General features: G+C 33.8%; 1 protein-coding gene across 4 annotated transcripts in view; it reads left to right on the top strand.

Annotated features, from left to right (window-relative positions):
* CDH18 (cadherin 18) overlaps positions 1–19,826 on the top strand; it is a 588,690-nt gene that overhangs the window by 469,915 nt on the left and 98,949 nt on the right. For all 4 annotated transcript variants that reach the window (XM_036849393.1, XM_036849392.1, XM_036849395.1 and 1 more), the window contains exon 6: positions 13,430–13,617. In XM_036849393.1, coding sequence (XP_036705288.1) covers positions 13,430–13,617 — 188 coding nt within the window. The remainder of the gene's footprint in view (positions 1–13,429; positions 13,618–19,826) is intronic.

The following is a 19,826-nucleotide window of genomic DNA, read 5'->3' as shown; positions in this document are numbered from 1 at the left end:
GCAATTAGAATCAAGACTATCCTGGGAAAAAAGTATATTAAAAGGGACAAGCTTCAATGAACCAAATTCTCTTTTATTATTCCCATCAAGTCTTCCTTTCTTAAATGTACTTCAGCTAATCATTAACATTTTATGATGGAGTCTAAGAAATTATTTGAAATTATTTGAAAATTATTTGCCATATTTCATATATGGCATATGAAATTATGGAATATTCAGAAACAAATATGAAATAATATCTGTATCTCTATGTCACATAAAATTATGTAGTCTTAACACCAACATAGGTAACATTAGCACTATTTACAGGTATCTTTAAAACTTGCTAATGAGGTAGAATATCACTTAGAAATTATTCACATATATTCAAACTAAGAAAAAAAAGACACTACTAATGTACTATGAACAATTTGATACCTAAAATTCAATAATACACATTGCACCACCTCATAGCTCAGCAAGTCTAAGCTTCACATCCAGGCATTTAAATCATAAATGTTCCAGTATATTTAACTTTCCCAGATAAGGAGAAATTATATCTTAAAAGAATTTAAGGCATCAAAAATGCTATAGACTCTGTATTAGGCATTTGGTGTAACAGACGTTTCATTCATAGAAAAAATTGTCTCTACACACTTTCTAATTTTTTTCCATGGAACATATCTTATAGTTGCCAAGAGTGAACCAACCTTCATGATATTTACAAAAAAAGAAATGTAGGTGTATACATAATCAACATTTTGACAACAATTAGGTAGCTAATATTAAAAAGGAGCTTAAATTTAGAGGAATGAGGAAAACTAATTTGAAGACTTGTTTGATATGACAAGTCTAGTCTCTATAAGCTGACACCAGCTATAGAACTCAGAGGCTCCTTCTTTCCAATATAGCCACCTCTTCAGCTAGGGAGCTTCCCCTCTTGCATATTTGCCTAGGTGCTGTAGTGCTCTCTGTCTCCTGACCTTGAAAATATAGAGAACATTATAGGAGTGGGAGTTCCTTTCTATGGAAGCTCTGTTGTAGAGTTCTGTGAAGCCTAAATGTCATACTGTGGAAAAATAAGAGATTAGGGAATTATGTGCATTCTGCTACTGATGTAATTATAAGTTTTCCCTCAATAAATTTTAATTTATATTTTCATGTGGTTGTAGTAGTGTGAGTGAATCTGCACTTCAAGTGGGAAATTTGCAAGCTGATGTTGTGAGAGCCCAGAGAGAGTATAAGGCAGGATGTAGGCACTGGGAGATAGCATCTTAGCTTGTTAGCCCTGGAGAAAGGAGGAAGTATATAATTATAGGAATTTATTAGAGATGTTACTAGAGTTAGGTGTCTGGCGTGAAACCAGGGCTTGCTCTGAAATGAAAAATGGAAAAACTGTACTTATCAATCAACAGAAGATGCAACATAGACATTGACATTGGGGGAATAGATTGGACACAGCTGAATACAGAGTAAGTAAACTGGAAGACATGTTTGAAGAAAATTAACCAGAATGCATCTGAGAAGCTGAAGATTAGAGAGAGAGAGAGAGACAGAGAGAGAGAGAAATATGTACCAAAGGAAAAAAAACTTCAATGTAGAATCATAGGACTTTCATATGAAGACACCAAAGAAAATGGTGAGGCAGTGTTCAAAACAAAAAAGTAGACTAAGAGTTTTCAAGAATAAATACAGACATGAATCCTTAGATGAACAATTATTAGAAGCTCCAAACAGAGTGGAAAAATACTATCACCTAGATGTGTTGTGGTGAAGTTTAGAATTCCAAAACCAAAGAGAAAACCATTTAACTCACTATGAAGTTACCATCAACAAACGCAGAGTACAGATGACAATAGAGAATTATCTTCAAAATTGATGAGAAGGGGGAAAAACTGTTATTCTAGTAATCTTTAATATGCTAAATTGCATTAAAAATGAAGATGATATAAAGATACATTAAAACAAAAAGAATGAATTCATTGTTCAGAGAACCTCATTGGAAAACTACTTAAGATGTTTGTGTCAGAGGCTGCAGTCATTATACAACATTCATTCTCATTTGTCTTCCTCAGAGAATTCTGTTTGGAATAGTATTTTACTGACTTCTCATCCTCAAATACTTGGTGTCTCTCTTACCTTCCCTGGTAGATTTAATTGTTCTCTCCCTGTCTCTGCCATGCTTTCCAGTGATTAGAAGATATTTTCCCATTGAATTTAGGATTCACCGGTTAATTTGACCAAGGCACCACCACCAACAAATTATGTGGATTTGTGTTTGAAGAAGAACAAAGTATGAAGTAATACTTATAGGATGCTAGAAGGTGACTGTGTTTTGCTTTGATAAATATTTTCCTAGGATAACTTGGAAGGCAGAAAATGTACCTAATGAAGCCATGGCTTTAGGAGAAGAGATATTAAGAGAGAATGTATAATATGAGTTGATTTTTATTAGCTGTATTTGATAAGATACTACAAGAAAGAGATCAGCTCAGAAAAAAAATCGTGTATTTTCTAATAGACATGAAAGAGAAGAGGAAGAAACTAGCAATTTCATGACTTTTAGGGCTAAAAATGCAATTGTAAAGGGTTCAACAAATAAATTAGCCTTAGAGCCTTAGGGACAGAAACCCTTATAATGATTGCAGACAATAATTTCTGAATTGCTATGAGCCACTGACATATTTTCCCTTTTAAACAGGGTGTTTATTTCAACAATTTTGCCCTTATTCATCCCCAATTATATATTGAATTTTTGGTGGGCAAATAATGTGTCCTTCTAATTCAGTGGTCTCTGGAACAAGAAAAGCCACATTGTATATGATTATATCAAAAGGTCTTGAAATCAAGACTGGTGCCATGTTTTAAAGAGATTTGGGGGTGTCAGGGAGCAGGTAAGTGGATTTTACCTCTAAGGGGCACATAGTTACTTGAGTCGAGAGAGTAGACAGTGAACGAACTGTATTATTTGTTCACAATTATTTCTTTCCCTCCCTTATCATGCTTTCCTGTAGGTGGCATATATGTCCCTGCTACTTTAACTGTGCTTTGCCAATGACTTTGTTTTGCCAACAGAATATGAGAAGACATGCCATAAGCCACTTTAAGTTGCCTTTAAGTGGTTTCATTCTGTGTTCCTGATCTTGCCTTCCCAATGACTGCCTTTTCAGCTCATTTTCTGAAATGAAAATTCACTTGGCATTGAGCCTAACCTAGTAGTTGTAGCTTAATCATAGTTCTCATATAATACAAGATAGAATTAAATATTTGTTGTTGTAAGCTACTGAGATATTTTGGTGATTAATCAGCACATAAACAGCTGATTAATAAACATTCTGTATCTGTCATCTTTAGCATTATCACAGCATAACATACTGTATAGTTTTGTCGTATATCTTGCCCATTTTCTTTCTCATAAGAATGTACACTCCGTAAGGATGAGGATTTTTGTCTGTTTTGTTTATTGTATACTTAGTACCTGAAATTATGCTGGCACAGGTAAGTAACATTTACTGAATGAGTCAATAATCTAGACTGATCCGAAACTTCATGTGGAAGAGTGCATATTCATAAATAATCAAGAACTCTTAAGGGAAAATAATGGGGGAGGGGCTGATAAAACAGATATCAACATCCAGTTGGTTTGGAAAATAGATCTAGTGGACTTTGTGGAGCCCTTAGGAAGCAGTGTAATATATACTGGAGGACTTGGTATAGGTCCAAATTGGAGTTACAGATTAAAATACATTAGGAAATGAAAGGCACTGGCACCACTGGTCATCCTTGTAAAAAGTAGATAAATTGACATCATGAAGGTTTACCAGATTGATTAAAGACATAGGCTATTTATGCTTTAAAAGAAAATGAGATTATTTTATGGCACTAGAAGAGGGGAAGATGAAAAAAAACAAGGACATTAAACATAAAATGATCAATCAATATTACTACATAAACATGAAATTTCTTTAAGCGAAAGATATGAACAGGGAAAAGACAAATTTTAAAAACATAATAGTCATAATAATAATTACATATCATTAATGAGATTAGAAGGTTTTAAAAAACCTTTTGTACTACAAAACCAGAAAAGTTAGGAGCATTACCGCAATAAAAGAGAAGATAATCTTACAGATATCCAGAGATCTGAGGATAAGCCAACTATAGGCAACAAATTTTCTTTTTAGAAAACTAATTATCATGTTTAATATAATAGAAACAAAAATAGTTTCAGTATAATAAGTAAAGAAGTCTTGGAAGTTTCTGATATAGATACATTGTTGTTCAAATAGTTTAGAAAAAGAAAATTAAAAAAACAGGCACCCTGATGATGTGTAAAAGGAGATGTAGGAAATAAATTAGGAGTTCTAGAAAATTGAAAATGCTTAATTAAGATCAGTCTTGAAAGCAGTAAAAATCAAAAGAACCAATAATAATATAAAAACAATGATATAAAAATGAGGGAAAAGAGAAAAATCTTTATACAATAAGCCCAATGGTATTTTATATGTAGGAGAGGACAGAGAGAAAAATTATGAATGTAAATATCCCTTCAAAAATAAAAACAACAAAAAATAAACATTTTAAAAGAAAACTTTCATGACTAGAAAAAAGAGACTCAGAACTCAGATTAAAGCATCTCAACATATTTTTATATAAAAACACCACCAGAGCTAAACACATCCTGGTGATATTTGTTTATTATAAAGACCAAAATACATCTCAAAATTACGGATGCAGGAAAAAAGCTTACCTAACAGCATTAAGTCAGCTGGCTGATTGTAGTTTTCTCCTCCGCCAAACTATATCCCATCTCCTCACAGTATATAGTGGTGCAAATGTGGACACTGTAGTTGGTTTGGGGGGAGGTTTTTTTTAAAATAAATTTATTTATTTATTTTTGGCTGGTTGGGTCTTCGTTGCTGCATGCAGGCTTTCTCTAGTTGCAGTGAGCGGGGGCTACGCTTTGTTATCGTGTGCGGGCTTCTCATTGCAGTGGCTTCTTTTGTTGTGGAGCACGGGCTCCAGGTGCACAGGCTTCAGTAGTTGTGGCACGCGGACTCAGTAGTTGTGGCTCACGGGCTTAGTTGCTCCGCGGCATTTGTGATCTTCCTGGACCAGGGATCGAACCTGTGTCCCCTGAATTGGCAGGCAGATTCTTAACCATTGTGCCACCAGAGAAGTCCTTGGGGGTGTTTTTGTATTGCCATTTTACAAGTCATTACCTACTTCAACCGTCAACCAAACAAAAAATTTGCTTTGCCATGAAGGATTTTTTTTCAGTGATTCTTTACTGCTACACAATTCAGCTAGAATATCCTTCCACAGTTGATGACTGTCATAACAATAACCAGGGCTGTTCTGTTGTAGCTTGTGTATATGACAACCAAGTTATTTACTATGAGTGTATTGGGGCAGCATAATTATTAAATATGATTGTTTTTTACAAAAGCAGAGATATGGGTTAAGGAATGTAATGACTGTTTTACTTACTAAATAATGTGAAACATAAATTTCTGTATTTTAAAAAACACGTTAAATGATTTGGGTTTTTATTTTTTTTAATCCATAACCTATTCTATAAGAGATATTGTTTTAAAATCAATTCCTTTGTTATATCAACTAGATCTATGATTATATCTATGGCATTATGAAATTTTAAAATAAATAAATATGTTCTAGCTATGAAATATATATATTTCACATATATAGTTATATGCATGACAAGTTTTCTCTAGCAAACGCTCCAAGAAAAGGAAACTGGGAAAAAAATAAAAATCTCTCCCCTTAATTTTAACATGGAGAATTAAGAATTAAGTCTCTTGTTTTAAATTTGTGTTTGTCCTTATGGACCTAATTATAAAATTTATTTCTGGGAAACGAATACATGATTTCTCTCTCTCTCAAGATAATATATAAATGGTGGTACTGTGTAACACACACTCAAGTAATATGTTTGTGTGTATATATACCATATGTTTATGTGTGTGTGCTTATATGTGTCTGTGTGAAATAAAAATCTCAATGTGTGTGTGTTTTTTTTTTTTTAGTCCTCCTGACTCCTTCTGAAAATTGGATAACACTCGTACAATATATAACCTTTTTTTGAGCTCAAGCAGAGTACTCTAGGGATTTTTTGGCAACTATAGAAATGCTGATTAGACTGTACTGTAAAATTATCCAAGATAGTGTCTTTTTTTTTTTTTCCCAGAGAGAGCAATTACTGAGTAAAAATAACATGGAAAGGCACAAGATCATTTACCATGTACACTAAGATTCTATGAGTTATGACCTTTGTTAATCTTATTTAGATAAGAGTGCATTGTTTTCTAAATAATAAACTGACTCTTTCTATGTGATTGAATTATATCATGAATAGCAAAGGCAAAACTTTAGACTATTAGTCAAAGATTTCTAAATACATTTTGAACCATATCTCTTAAAGTTTCTCCCAAGTGTTTTTTACTCCTATAGGGAATGCCAGTTTTCATAAAATAACAGGTAAACAAAAGTTCATGTATTATAATTATTATTCAAAGTTGATAATACCTAGTTATTTATGGACTATTGACTCTCAGTTGTCCGAATTCTTAAAGGTGATTCTACATGTTATATGTCTTCAGGATTGATAGTTGCATGTGTTTTGTTTTTTGTTTTGTTAGAATTAGTGTTTAGAGTAAGTTTTGTCTGATATCTTTTGTTATTTTAGGATAATTTTATATATTTCCTCCCATGGTTAATCATATTATCCTAAAAATGTGATAGAACATAAAGGTATTATATTTAGGATTAAAGTTTCAAAGGTACATGTGAATATTTATGTTAAACACAAATACTAATAAAATATTTGAGCATTAAATGCACCCTGGGCTCTTTAGAATATGCTTTCTACTCTAAAAAATCCTGGATCCCAAAGACCTTGGTTTCCTTGAAATTATTTAATTCCTAGTAACTCTATTTTTATATACTTAGTGATCTTTATTGTCAGAGACATCCAATGCTCATTGAGTTCATCTCCATTTATCATAATATCTCTGTTTTTTCTAATTTCCTCTTTTAGTAATCCTATAATTATCTCACTAGAATATCATATACACACACATACATACACACTCAGTAGTTTTATTTTCCAAATTGCTGGTATTTTTTATCTTATTAGACAGGCTCTTTATTCATTCTTTTTATTCATTTGCCTATCAATGGACACTCAGGTTGTTTCCATATCTTGGCCATTGTGAATAATGCTGTAATGAACATGAGAATACAGACATCTCTTTGAGATCATAATTTCAATTCTTTGGGATATATACCCTGAAGTGGGATTTCTGGATCATATTGTAGTTCTATTTTTAATCTTCTGAGGGACCTCCATACTGTTTTACCTAGTTGCTACACCATTTTACATTCCTACCAACAGTGTACAAGGATTCCAATTTCTCCACAACCTTGCCAACACTTTTTATCTTTTGTTCTTCAACAATAGCCAGCCTAACAGGTATGAGGTGGTCTCTCACTATAGTGTTAATTTGCGTTTCCCTGATAATTAATGATGTTGAGCATCTTTTCATATACCTGTTGGCTATTGGTATGTCTTCTCTGGAGATACGTCTGCTCAAATCCTTTGCCCATTTTTAAAATTGGGTTATTCATTGTCTTTGTTTTGTTTTGTTTTGCTATTGACTTGTAGGAGTTACTTATGTATTTTGGAAATTAACCCCTTATCAGATATATGGTTTGCAAATATTTTCATGCATCCTATATGTTGCCTTTTAATTCTGTTGATTGTCTCCTTTGCTGTGCAGAAGTTTTTTTTATAGTTTGATGTAGTCCCACTAATCTACTCTTGCTTTTATTGTCTATGCTTTGTGTCATATTCAAGAAATTTTTGCCAAGACCTGTGTCAAGAAAGCTTTTTCCCATGTTTTCTTCTAGGAATTTTACATTTTCAGGTTTTACCTCTAAGTTCTTAGTTCATTTTAAGTTGGTTTTTGTGTGTAGTAACATAGGTATCTGATTTCATTTTTTGCATGTACGTATCTACTTTTCCCAATACTATTTGGTGAAGAAACTCAGTTCCCCATATTCTTACTATTGACACCCTCATGAAAGATCAATTGACCTTATATGCATGGGTTTAATTCTGAATTCTCTGTCTTGTTTTATTGGTCTATATGTCTATATTTATGCCAGTACCATACTGTTTAATTACTGTAGCTTTGTAATATATTTTGAAATCAGGAAGTATAAAGCCTTCAGTTTTGTTCTTTTTTCTCATGATTGTTTTATATATGTTGGGTATTTTGTAGTTTCATAAAAATTTTAAGATAATATTTTTCTATTTCTGTGAAAAAGTGCCATTGGAATAGTGATTAGACTAGCATAGCATTAAATTTGTAGATTTCTTTGGGCAGTATGGACATTTTGACAATATTAAGCCTTATAATCCTTGAGTACAGGATGTCTTTCCATTATTCATGTCTCCTTTAATTTATCTTGTTTTATCAATGTTTTGTAGTTTTTAGTACACAGTGATTATATCTCCTTGCTTAAGTTTATTCCTAAGTATTTTATTCTTTTCAATGCTATTGTGAATAGGATTGTTTTCTGAATTTCCTTTTTGGGTTGTTCATCGTTAGTGTATAGGAACACAACTGATTTTTGTGTGTTGATTTTGAAAACTGCCAATTTTACTGAGTCTGTTTCTTCATTCTAACAGGATTTTTATTTGTTTATTTGGTTTTTTTTTTTGTCTTATGGAGTCTCTAGGGTTTTCTACCTATAAGATCATGTCATCTGCAAACAGAGATAATTCTACTTCTTCCTTTCTCATTGTATCCCTTTTACTTTTTTGTCCTTATTTATTTGGCTAGAACTTCCAGTACAATGTCAAATAGAAGTAGGTGAGAATGGGCTCTTTGCCTTCTTCTGGATCTTTGAAGAAAACTTTTTATTTTTTTAACATTGAGTGTGATATTAGCTCTGAGCTTATCATATATGCTTTTATTATTTTGAGGTATCTTCCTTCTATATCTAGTTTGTTTTGGTATATATTCAATAATAATGGAATATTATTCAACCCTGAAAAAGAATAGAATTCTACTATATGTGACATGCATGAACCTGGAGAACATTATGCTGAGTAAAACAAGTCAGTCACAGAAGGACAAGTACTGTATGATTCCACTTATATGAGGTTTCCAAAATAGTCAAACTTGCAGAAGCATATAATTCAATAGTGGTTGTAAAGGGCAAAGAGAATAGAGGAAATGGGGAGTTGTTGTTCAATGGTTGTAAAGATTCACTTATGCTAGAAGATTAAATTCTAGAGCCCTGCTGTACCACATAGTGACTACAGTTAACAATGCAGTGTTGTGCACATCCAAATATGTTAATAAGGTTGATCTCACGTTAAATATTTTTACCACAAAAAACAAAATAAAACAAAAGCATGCAAGAAACTTTGGAAAGCATTGATGTATTTATCACCTTGATTTTGGTGATGATATTGCCAGTGTTTGCATTTGTCCAAGCTCATGAAATTGTACACATTAAATATGTGCAATTCTTTGTATATCAAGTGTACCTCAATAAAACTATCTAAAAAAGAGACTCACTGTAGTTATTCTCCTGGAATTTAGAGTAATTTTAAGTATCTGGCTATTCATTCAGTCCTTAGACATTCTGCAGAAATATTCTAAACCTCTCTTGATTTATAAATAAATATTATCTATCAGCTATTTTGTAGTGATTAGTAGACATTTCATTTTGAATACTTTGGTATTATACATTTTAATAGTTTGAATCAGTTTGGGCATTTTATAGTCTTCATTATACACTTTTTAGGTTATCCGCTATACTTAGAATTATCCTTTTGAGTTGTATAATAGCATCTTTAATTTCATGTCTAATTATTATTTCTAAAATATATTCCTCTTTTATAAGGCTTTATTTTTTTAGAGGAGTTTTAGATTTACAACAAAATTGGGAGGGAGATGCAAAGGTTCCCCATGTATCTTCTGCCCCTACACTTAAATAGGATCCCCCATTGTCAACATCAATCACCAAAATTGTACTTTTTTTTTTAACCAAGGATGAACTTATATTGACAGATAATAATCACCTAAAGTCCATAGTTTAACTTAGGGTTTACTCTTGGGGTTTGGACAAATGTATAATGCAGAATGACCACCATTATAGTATCACACAGAATATTTTCACTGTTTTGAACATCCTCTTTGTTCTGCCTATTCATCTCGCCCCACCCCACCCCTGGAAACCACTGATATTTTTATTGGCCCCATAGTTTTGCTTTTCCAGAATGTCATATAATTGGAATCATAGAGTATGTAGCCTTTTCAGATTGGCCTCTTTCATTTAGTAATACGCACTTATTGTTTCTCCATGTCTTTACATGCCTTGGTAGCTCATTTCTTTTTAACAATAATATTTCCTTGTGTAGATGTGCCACAGTTTATTTATGTATTCACCAACTGAAGAACATCTTGGTGGCTTCCGAGTTTTGGCCGTGATAAATAAAGCTGCTATAAACAGTCTTGTGTAGGTGTTTATGTCAAAATAAATTTTCAGCTCCTTTGGGTAAAAACCAAGGAGCGTGATTACTTGATGGTATGGTATCCCCTAGGAGGATGAGCTGAGAATTTGAATATGACAAGTGGTTCACCTTGAGCATTGGCCGTAACAGCAATAATTTATTTCTTTATAAAATAAGATGTGGAGATTAAAAGACATTTAAATACATTATTCCAAGAATAAATGTTTATCATGATTTTTGTTTGTTTGTTTGGATTTTTGTTTTGTTATGGTTTTGGTTTTAATTTCCCCAAACATTATGCAAAGTGACACAGGATGACAAGAACTAAAATGTGTCCTTTGTATTTTGCAAATCACTGACAACTACAGTGCAGTTGTATATGGATTATCTATTGCTGTATTGCAAATCAATCCAATTTAGCAGCTTAAAACAACCAATATTTATTATCTCATTATTTCTGGAGATCAGAAATCTAGGTTTGACTTAGCTGGGTGCCTCGGGTTCAGGTTCATGAGATCCCAGTGTAGCCAGCAGCAGAGGTTATGGTCTTATTCAAAGGCTTGCCTAGGAGGAGGCAGGGATGGTTTTTGCTTCTAGCTTACTAACATGATTATTGTCAGTTTTCAGTCATTTGTCATATGGTCCACTAGGTAGGGCTTCAATACAACCTGGTAGCTGGATTCCCCCAGGGGAACAATCTAAGGGAAAGTGAGAAAGAGTACCCATTATAGAAGCCATGGTCCTTTCATAACCTAATCTTGAAAGAGACACCTCATTAATTTTGCTATGCTCAATTTATTAGAAGTGAGTCACTATGCCTAGCCAACATTTGAGGAAAAGGAATTACTTAAGGGCATGAATATCAAAAAGTAGAAAACATCAGGGGCCACCTTAGAGACTGCATACTAAAGGTTGTTTCACAGTTTACAATTCATAACTTCTCAACTATACGGAAAGTGTATAAAATGTTAAAGTACTAATCTTAATATACTCCATTTTGTCTAACGGGGCATGGGGAAAAGTTACTATACTTGTAATACTTGGTGTATCAACAAGTATCAGTTCTTTCTTTGCACTTGATCTTCTTCTTCCAGGGATATGCTTCCTCTTATAAGACTCTACCTAAATGTTTTCTGGGCCATGAATCTTTTATGACCCACTGGTACAGATTTTTGCAACTTTCTTTGTGAAAACAATGTGCTTTGTAATACTACTATCATAATAGTTCTGTGATTTACTTATTTATCTCTGTGTGCTGACTTTTTTTTTGTTTTTTACAAGTGTCATCATCCTAGTTTTAGCTAGTTGAAAGTCCTTTGTGAGGCTTACTGAATTATGGGAAGTTATAGTTTAGCTGGATCTTATAGACTTTAGAAACCAGGAACTTGACTTCCTAGACTACCTCAAAAAGTTTTAGGAGATATGTTCTAATTTATTTTGCAACATTTCTATATATTTTCTCATCAGAACAGTGTTCTATTTTGTATGTAACTGCCTAGGAACATCATAATATTTTTAAGGATTCTAAAAATTATTATGGCACTTAGATTAGTTATTTCAACATGAATTTTGGAAATATGGCCATTGTCAGAAGCCCCTTTCAATGTTTCACAGCATTGCCATCAAAGAGGGGCTGAAGTTCTTTCCTAGTTCCAGTTTGAACATTTCAGGGAACATACTCCTTTTGTGAATCATTGTGAATCAGCTGCCTATCCTTTTACCCTTCAACTGTGAAGGGAAAGGTGGAGTGCTGTAAAAACGTGGGTCTCATGCTCTTCCCAGGTCAATTAGCTTCATCAGGAGGGATAGAGCCTTTAGCAATATGGCAGATCCTGATAAAAGCACATGATTCAGCTCAGGGGATCATGTGTTTCACAGAAGAAGGTGCTCTACCCATGAAATGTTATGTTGGTGAGGGCTGTTGAACTAAAAACTAACACTTGAAGTCAAGTAGTGTAAATATATTTGTAGAAGAGAACTGGGAAATATCTCTGTTGAATAATGAATAAACACAGACACACACACACACACACACACACACACACACGTCGATGTTCAGTAGCAACATATAGCACTTTAAAACATACAATTGTACCTTTAGAAGCAAATTAGAATACTCCACACACTTACCAGATGCACTAACCTAAAAAAACTTATTATCATACCACAACTAAAAAATTATTACCTCAGACAAATTATTATTATTATTTTTTTAAATTAATTAATTTATTTATTTTTGGCTGTGTTGGGTCTTCGTTTCTGTGCGAGGGCTTTCTCTACTTGCGGCGAGCGGGGGCCACTCTTCATCGCGGTGCGCGGGCCTCTCTCTATCGCGGCCTCAGTTGTTGCGGAGCACAGGCTTCAGACGCGCAGGCTCAGTAGTTGTGGCTCACGGGCCTAGTTGCTCCGCGGCATGTGGGATCTTCCCAGACCAGGTCTCGAACCCTTGTCCCCTTCATTGGCAGGCAGATTCTTAACCACTGCACCACCAGGGAAGCCCCAAATTATTTTTATAGATGTTTTATATTCACATATCCATGTGGTCTAATTGTATTTATGTATAATGTTAAATCACCATTAATTTAATCATGGTTGAAACTCTTTATAAAATTACATTTTAATTAAAGCTTTCTGTTATTTATATAGCTATTTGAGATTTGCTATAGTAAATAACTTGCTGTAATAGATATGATTGTAACTTGACAATAAAACAATTGGTAACAACATGTCCATTATGCTTAATGTCTAATTCATAAGTGTCTATAGGGGAATGTGAACATTTGTGAAAGAGGTATAAGCATAAATAGATGTATGGTCTAAATATTTTAATGTCCCTTTCTTATAAGATTATTTTATGAACATTATTATCATTAAATAAGTTTAATATGAAATATTTTTCAGAACACTATCAGCTGTATGTTCCTGAGTCAGCTCAAGTTGGTTCAGCTGTTGGGAAAATCAAGGCAAATGATGCGGACACTGGTTCAAATGCGGACATGACATACTCCATCATTAATGGTGATGGTGTTGGGATATTCTCCATCTCCACTGACAAAGAGACCAGAGAAGGGATCCTTTCCTTAAAGAAGGTAAAAAAATATATATATATACCGTTAGTGATTTAGGCAATTCACTCATTTTTCCATGAATGGAAATTTGGCAGAGGTATGAATAATGTATATTGTCATGTCATTAAAATGATCAAATATTTCCTTTTTAATATGAATTACATTTTAATTATGATTATGTCTAACTGTTTAAATCCTCTCTTAAGAAATGTATTTTAGTAGGGTGGGAAGATTGGATATAGAATACACTATGAATGTGTTGCCCCATCTTTGTTTTCAGATAACAGATTTATCATGAATACCTGTTCTATTAATGTCATTACTCTATGCTGCACTAATCAAAGTAGCATTAAGAGACCTTCTAACTAATGTAAAAAACTTCATCATGTTGGCTAACAATATTTAGGAGACGAGTTTGCTTGACAGTCATGGATCTTTTAGTGAAGCCATTAACCTTCTTCCCCATTCTTTTTTATTCCTAAGAATTTGTCATTGGACTAAATCTATTGCTTTTTGCTTTTAAGAGAACATAATGCTCATGTCCTTGTAAAAATGAAGTGGAACACAGGCAATTAGCAAAGAAGGATTTAAATGTAATTCCTAATGCAGTATGTCTCAGTCTTTAAATGTTTAACAACTTCAGCTTGTAAATCTAGTAACATTTAGGTCCCTAGGCCCTTCCCTCCATATTTTGATTCAGAAAGGATGGAGTGGGGGTAAAGAATTGGCCTTTTTAACAAGTACTCCAGATGATTCTACTGTGTAATATGTTCAGAGCACAGGCTGAGAAATTTTATTCTGATGTGCTACTGTAATATCGAAGTGAACCAATCAATCTATCTTTCAATCTATCAATCATCTATTTATCTATTTGAATCTAGCTATCTTTCATCTATCATCTAGCTATCTATCTAATCATCTATTTGTGCGTTTTGTATATACTTTTCGCACGTGTAAATTCTCATTTATTATTCTAATAATCACAATTTTATATTGATTTAAAATTGAGGATGAATATGCCTTTTGTATGTTACAAAAGGGGCCTGCAAAGTAGAGCTTAAAGTGTGTAAATACTTAAGAAGTAGTCATCACTGGTCTATATAAAATATTGATTCTTCACCTAAAGTATCTCATTTTAATCTTTCTGAGATTGTCAAACTTGGATCAAAAATGTGTTAATAAAAATAGTCAACTTCCATGTCTTTATTTAACAAATATGTGAGCTTTGAGTGTCTCTTATGTGCCAGTAACTGTGCTCTACAAGAGTCATGAGAGCCTGAGCAGAACCAAAGTCACTGTCTTCTTGCATAGAGCTTCCAATCTATGGAAGTGGAGAGATACCAATCAAATATCACATGCATTCTTAGATAGGTAATAAAACTGTTCTATGAAGGAGAGTTATACAGTGCTGTTGGGAAAACAAAATCTAGGGTGTTTGGGGCTGTCTGATAGTCAGCAGTGATTGAACAGAGAACTGAAAGAAACTTAGGAGGTAGTTAGGTAAAGAGCATTACAGGAAGAGGAAAGAAAACACAATAAGAACCTGAATGGAGTAGAACATGGTACAGTAAGGACCTAAAAAACATAATTGATCCTGGAGAGAGTGAGGGAGTTAGTGCATAGGTGAGCACACAGGGCTTTGTTAAATTTTACCCAATGGAGAGCCATTGAAGCTATCTAAGCAGGAAGTGACAAGGTCTCACCTGATGTCAGTATTTCTAATTAGTTGTTAATATAAACTACACAAGGACAAGACTATTTTTTAACTCATCGCTGCATTCCCAATGTCTAGCATGTTTTCTGACATTGCGTAGGCATTCAATAAGCATTAGAGTAATTAACGGATATACTATGGACTAAAAAATGAAGTGAGGATTGTCTGCTTTTCATTCCTTGGATGGCTTCTTCACTCAGGTAAATCCAGGTAAGCAGATGAATAACTCTTTCTGAAAGATGAGTCTTGAACCCCAGAGAACACCAGTAATTAAGAAACAAGCAGAAGGCAGGAAAGAAATAGAGTCTTTGAAGAAAATATCAAAAAACAGAGGTGAATTTTATCATTGAAAATTCCCAAGGGATGCTGAACAGGAGGAAGACAGTCATTAAAAATGTGAAGGATTCTAGAACTGAAACACAGTTTAGGATTATAAAGATTCATTCGATTTGGCAAAAGGGGGCAGGGTGATTCTCACGAGCAGCTTTCAGATCTCCATCAGCACCCACGTCATCATTATCATCACAATAGATAGTAACAGCAGATAACATGTGTTGAGTGTTTCCTCTGTGTCAGGATGAGTTTTAAGAACTTTCCCCAAATCTTTTTTGAGCTGGTACATCTGTTATCATTCCTTTCAGTCTAACTGGAACATTATGATATAGGGAATATTATTATTCTCACTGATAAAACAAACTGAATCACAGAGATAAAGAATTGTATCCATGTAGAAACTGATTGACAGAAAATTGAAATCAGGAATCTGTCTCTTCAGAGTCTGAAAAGTTACCCATTTTACATACTTGAATGAAATATATATATTTATTATTTGCTACAATGAAGAGAAGAACAAATTTAGTGTGGTGGAGAGAAAATTGGAGGCAAGGAAATGGGAGAAAAAATTAAAAGGAAAAAAAAAAACCCAACAACACTATCCCCTTTGAGAAGCTTTGTAGTAAAGCCAGGGAGAAACTTTAAATAGCAAATAAATGAGAACATCATAAAATGGAGATTTTTTTTTTAAATGAGGATACATTCTGATTACCCGTCTTTTTTTTTTTTTTAATTTTACTTATTTATTTATATTATTTATTTATGGCTGTGTTGGGTCTTCATTTCTGTGCGAGGGCTTTCTCTAGTTGCGGCAAGCGGGGGCCACTCTTCATCGCGGTGCGCAGGCCTCTCACTATCGCGGCCTCTCTTGTTGCGGAGCACAGGCTCCAGACGCGCAGGCTCAGTAGTTGTGGCTCACGGGCCTAGTTGCTCCGCGGCATGTGGGATCTTCCCAGACCAGGGCTCGCACCCGTGTCCCCTGCATTGGCAGGCAGATTCTCAACCACTGTGCCACCAGGGAAGCCCTGGAGATTTTAATTGTAAGTTGGGAGACTGAAAGTGTGTTTATAGCAGATGGATAAAAGGTCAATAGAGACAAGAAACTGAGGATACTAAAGAGAGGGTAATTGAATTTAAAAGATGCTCTGAGGTAGAAATTACCCTGTTTGGGATCTCGATCCCAGGTGGAAAGAAAGAACCTACGATAATATTCCTCCTTCTTTGACAAAATCAAACCGGAGGGAGAAATAAATGTTTGCAGATAAGTTTGCAACGATCTAGCTGGAATACGTGTGGGGTGTGGGTAGCAGGGGGATCCTTGCCTATTGAGAACTACTGTCTTTATAAAGTAGGAAGTTATATCATGTTTGCAAAAAGTGAGGGTAGTGGTGGATGATGTGAATACACACATAATCCAAAATACAAGTATATATTGTGGGGTTAAGGGCAATGCGGATCTTACCACCCTGCATGGCCTCAATTAATTTGATGCTGTTTGTGAAAAATGAAGGCAAAATGGTATATGTGCATATGTGTGCACATATATGTAGTTAACATTCTCTATTCTATATTGCATACACATATACACATACTCAATAGATATTTTCAAGATAAGTGTTTCAATTGCATCAATGGTAATGACTATGCACTGAAAATAACCTTGATAATGAGTCCAAATTATCTTTCTCTTTTTTTCCTGAATTTATTTTCTAATGTAGTCTACACTTCCTCTAAAATGCATTAATGTTTCCATTGACCTATTTTCTTAATCCTTCCGATTAGGATTATCAGTTTTAGAGTTATTCCATTGCTATATATTTTATGTTATAAATAATTACAATTTGAAAACTAAACTGTATAACTCTGTGGATTTTAACCTTTAAGAGGCACTCATTCAGATGGTAGGGAACAGATAAAACAGTCCTTTCCAATCTGTTCCTTATTTAATCTCTAAGGCAGCTCACTTTAGCCAGCAAGGCAGAACAGCTAATCTTCCCAAAGATCAAAATCAGCACTGCTCTATAAATCAGCTTGCAGGAGCATCTGCACATTCCTGTCTATATCATGCCTTCATCAGAAAATTGCCAAGTTGAATTCACCGGTCCATGGTGTGGTACGTTGTAAATACACTTTGATAACTTTCATTTATTGTTTAATGGAGCCTGACTGGGTGGAAAGGGGGAAAAAAAAGATATGGATGAATGCAACTTGATGTGCTCTTTCCTCTGACATAAACCCTGTAGCTAGGGATGGGCTTCATAGCATACTCTCTCAGATTCTCTTCTTGTGGTCCATATGCCAATTTGCTTTCTTTATAATAAGCAGTTGTTCCATTTTTCTTTTTAATTCAAGGCTCCAGTCCTATTTGCTTTCCTGACTCTCAGCAAATACTGTCTGTAGTATCACTTTTCTTCTTCAAGTGTATTTAACTGCAAATACAATGCCTAATATTTTAAGCCAAAAATCTTATACTTGGTTTTCAAGTCAGTGAAGGGTGGTGGAAAATACAGTCCTTACTGTCAGATGAAATATAAATTTTGGTCCTGCCATTTAAGAGATCTATGAATTATCTCAAGTCTTTTAATCTTCAGTTTTCTTATTTTAACGTTTTACGAAGTGATAATTACAAAGAGATAAAATAAGATAAAATAGTACTCTAGGCTGTGTCTGGCTAATAAGTACAATAATACTTCAATAACTTTTGGAAATCCAAAAAAGAGGGGATATATGTATAGCTGATTCATGCTGTATAGTAGAAACTAACACAATATTGTAAAGCAACTATACTCCAATAAAAATTAATTTTTAAAAATAAAAAATAAAAACAAGAGTTACCATAAAAAAGTACAATAATAACTCAATATCTACATTTCTTGTCTTCCTTTCTTTTTCTATTTGCACCAAATTTTAATTACACTTTCCAGACCTCTCCATGTGGTTATTTTACTGCCCTCCTTTATTTCAGGTTATCCAAATAACCTATAATCACACAAAGAATGACACATCCTGTGTATATTTTTTTGAATGATGTCAATATTTTCTTATTGAAGCATAGTTGATTTACAATGTTGTGTTAGTTTCAGGTGTACAGCACAGTGATTCCTATATATCTATATCTATATCTATCTATCTATCTCCTTTTTCAGATTTTTTTCCCTTATAGGTTATTACAAAATATTGAGTATAGTTCCCTGTGCAATAAAGTAGGTCCTTGTTGGTTATCTGTTATATATAGTAGTATGTATATGTTAATTCCATCCTCCTAATTTATCCCTCCCCACCCTCCTTCTCCTTTGGTATCACATGCACATGCTGCCACTCATGGCTCTTGGTGATCTACTTCCCCCTCTGTCTTCTGTAAAAGATTTTCATCAAAGTTCAAGTTTAATTTAGTCTTTGCAGTGCAACATTTCCAGGGATGTTTCAGTCACAAATACTTTCTTTGAATTATCTTCTCTGTTTTATGTATCAAGGTAGGCATGTCACTAATTTTTCACTGTAGAAAACACAGCAATTCCATATCCCTCTTAAATCTGCTAGATCTAATAGAGTAGAAAGAACTTATTCTAATTATTCATTATGAATGTACTGATAATTTCCATGAATGTGTATCTGTGTGTGCTACAAGTGTATCTCTGTCCACAGTAGTTGTTAAACATTTTTGCAACTGGGTACCTTGCATTTTTTAAAATTTTTATACTGTAGTGTGTAAAAGATCTTTATACCACTTTATTTAACAAAGGATCGGAGATGGATGGTGAGAGCAAACATGAAAAGTTATAACAGTATTTTTTAAGTTTAAATTAATCCTGAGAGAAAATATATGAAATGTTTCCAGCTATAACCACACTAGATCCATTCCAAATAGCCACATTTTAAATTTTCTAGTGGATTGCATTTATTGAATTTTTCTTTATCATTTCTTTGACTTGTGTTGAGTGACAGAATAAGAATCAGGACTTTCTTTGCCATTGGGTTGTAAAGTTTTGGTACTGTGAACCACAATGTGTAATAAAAAATAAGGCATCCCAACTTATTATAAATGCACACACAGGCAGACACGTGCACACTTTGTATATAAGAAGAAATAGGTTTCTAATGCTAATGAACTATTTACAAAAACTAAACATTCATTAGAGATTTTATTATTTAAAAAATCAGCCAAGCTACTATTTTTATTCTT

The sequence above is a fragment of the Balaenoptera musculus genome, chromosome 3 (assembly GCF_009873245.2).
Source record: "Balaenoptera musculus isolate JJ_BM4_2016_0621 chromosome 3, mBalMus1.pri.v3, whole genome shotgun sequence".
In the NCBI taxonomy this organism is placed as follows: domain Eukaryota; kingdom Metazoa; phylum Chordata; class Mammalia; order Artiodactyla; family Balaenopteridae; genus Balaenoptera; species Balaenoptera musculus.
Note: the sequence above shows the minus strand (reverse complement) of the source record. Positions and strands in the feature narration are given on the sequence as shown.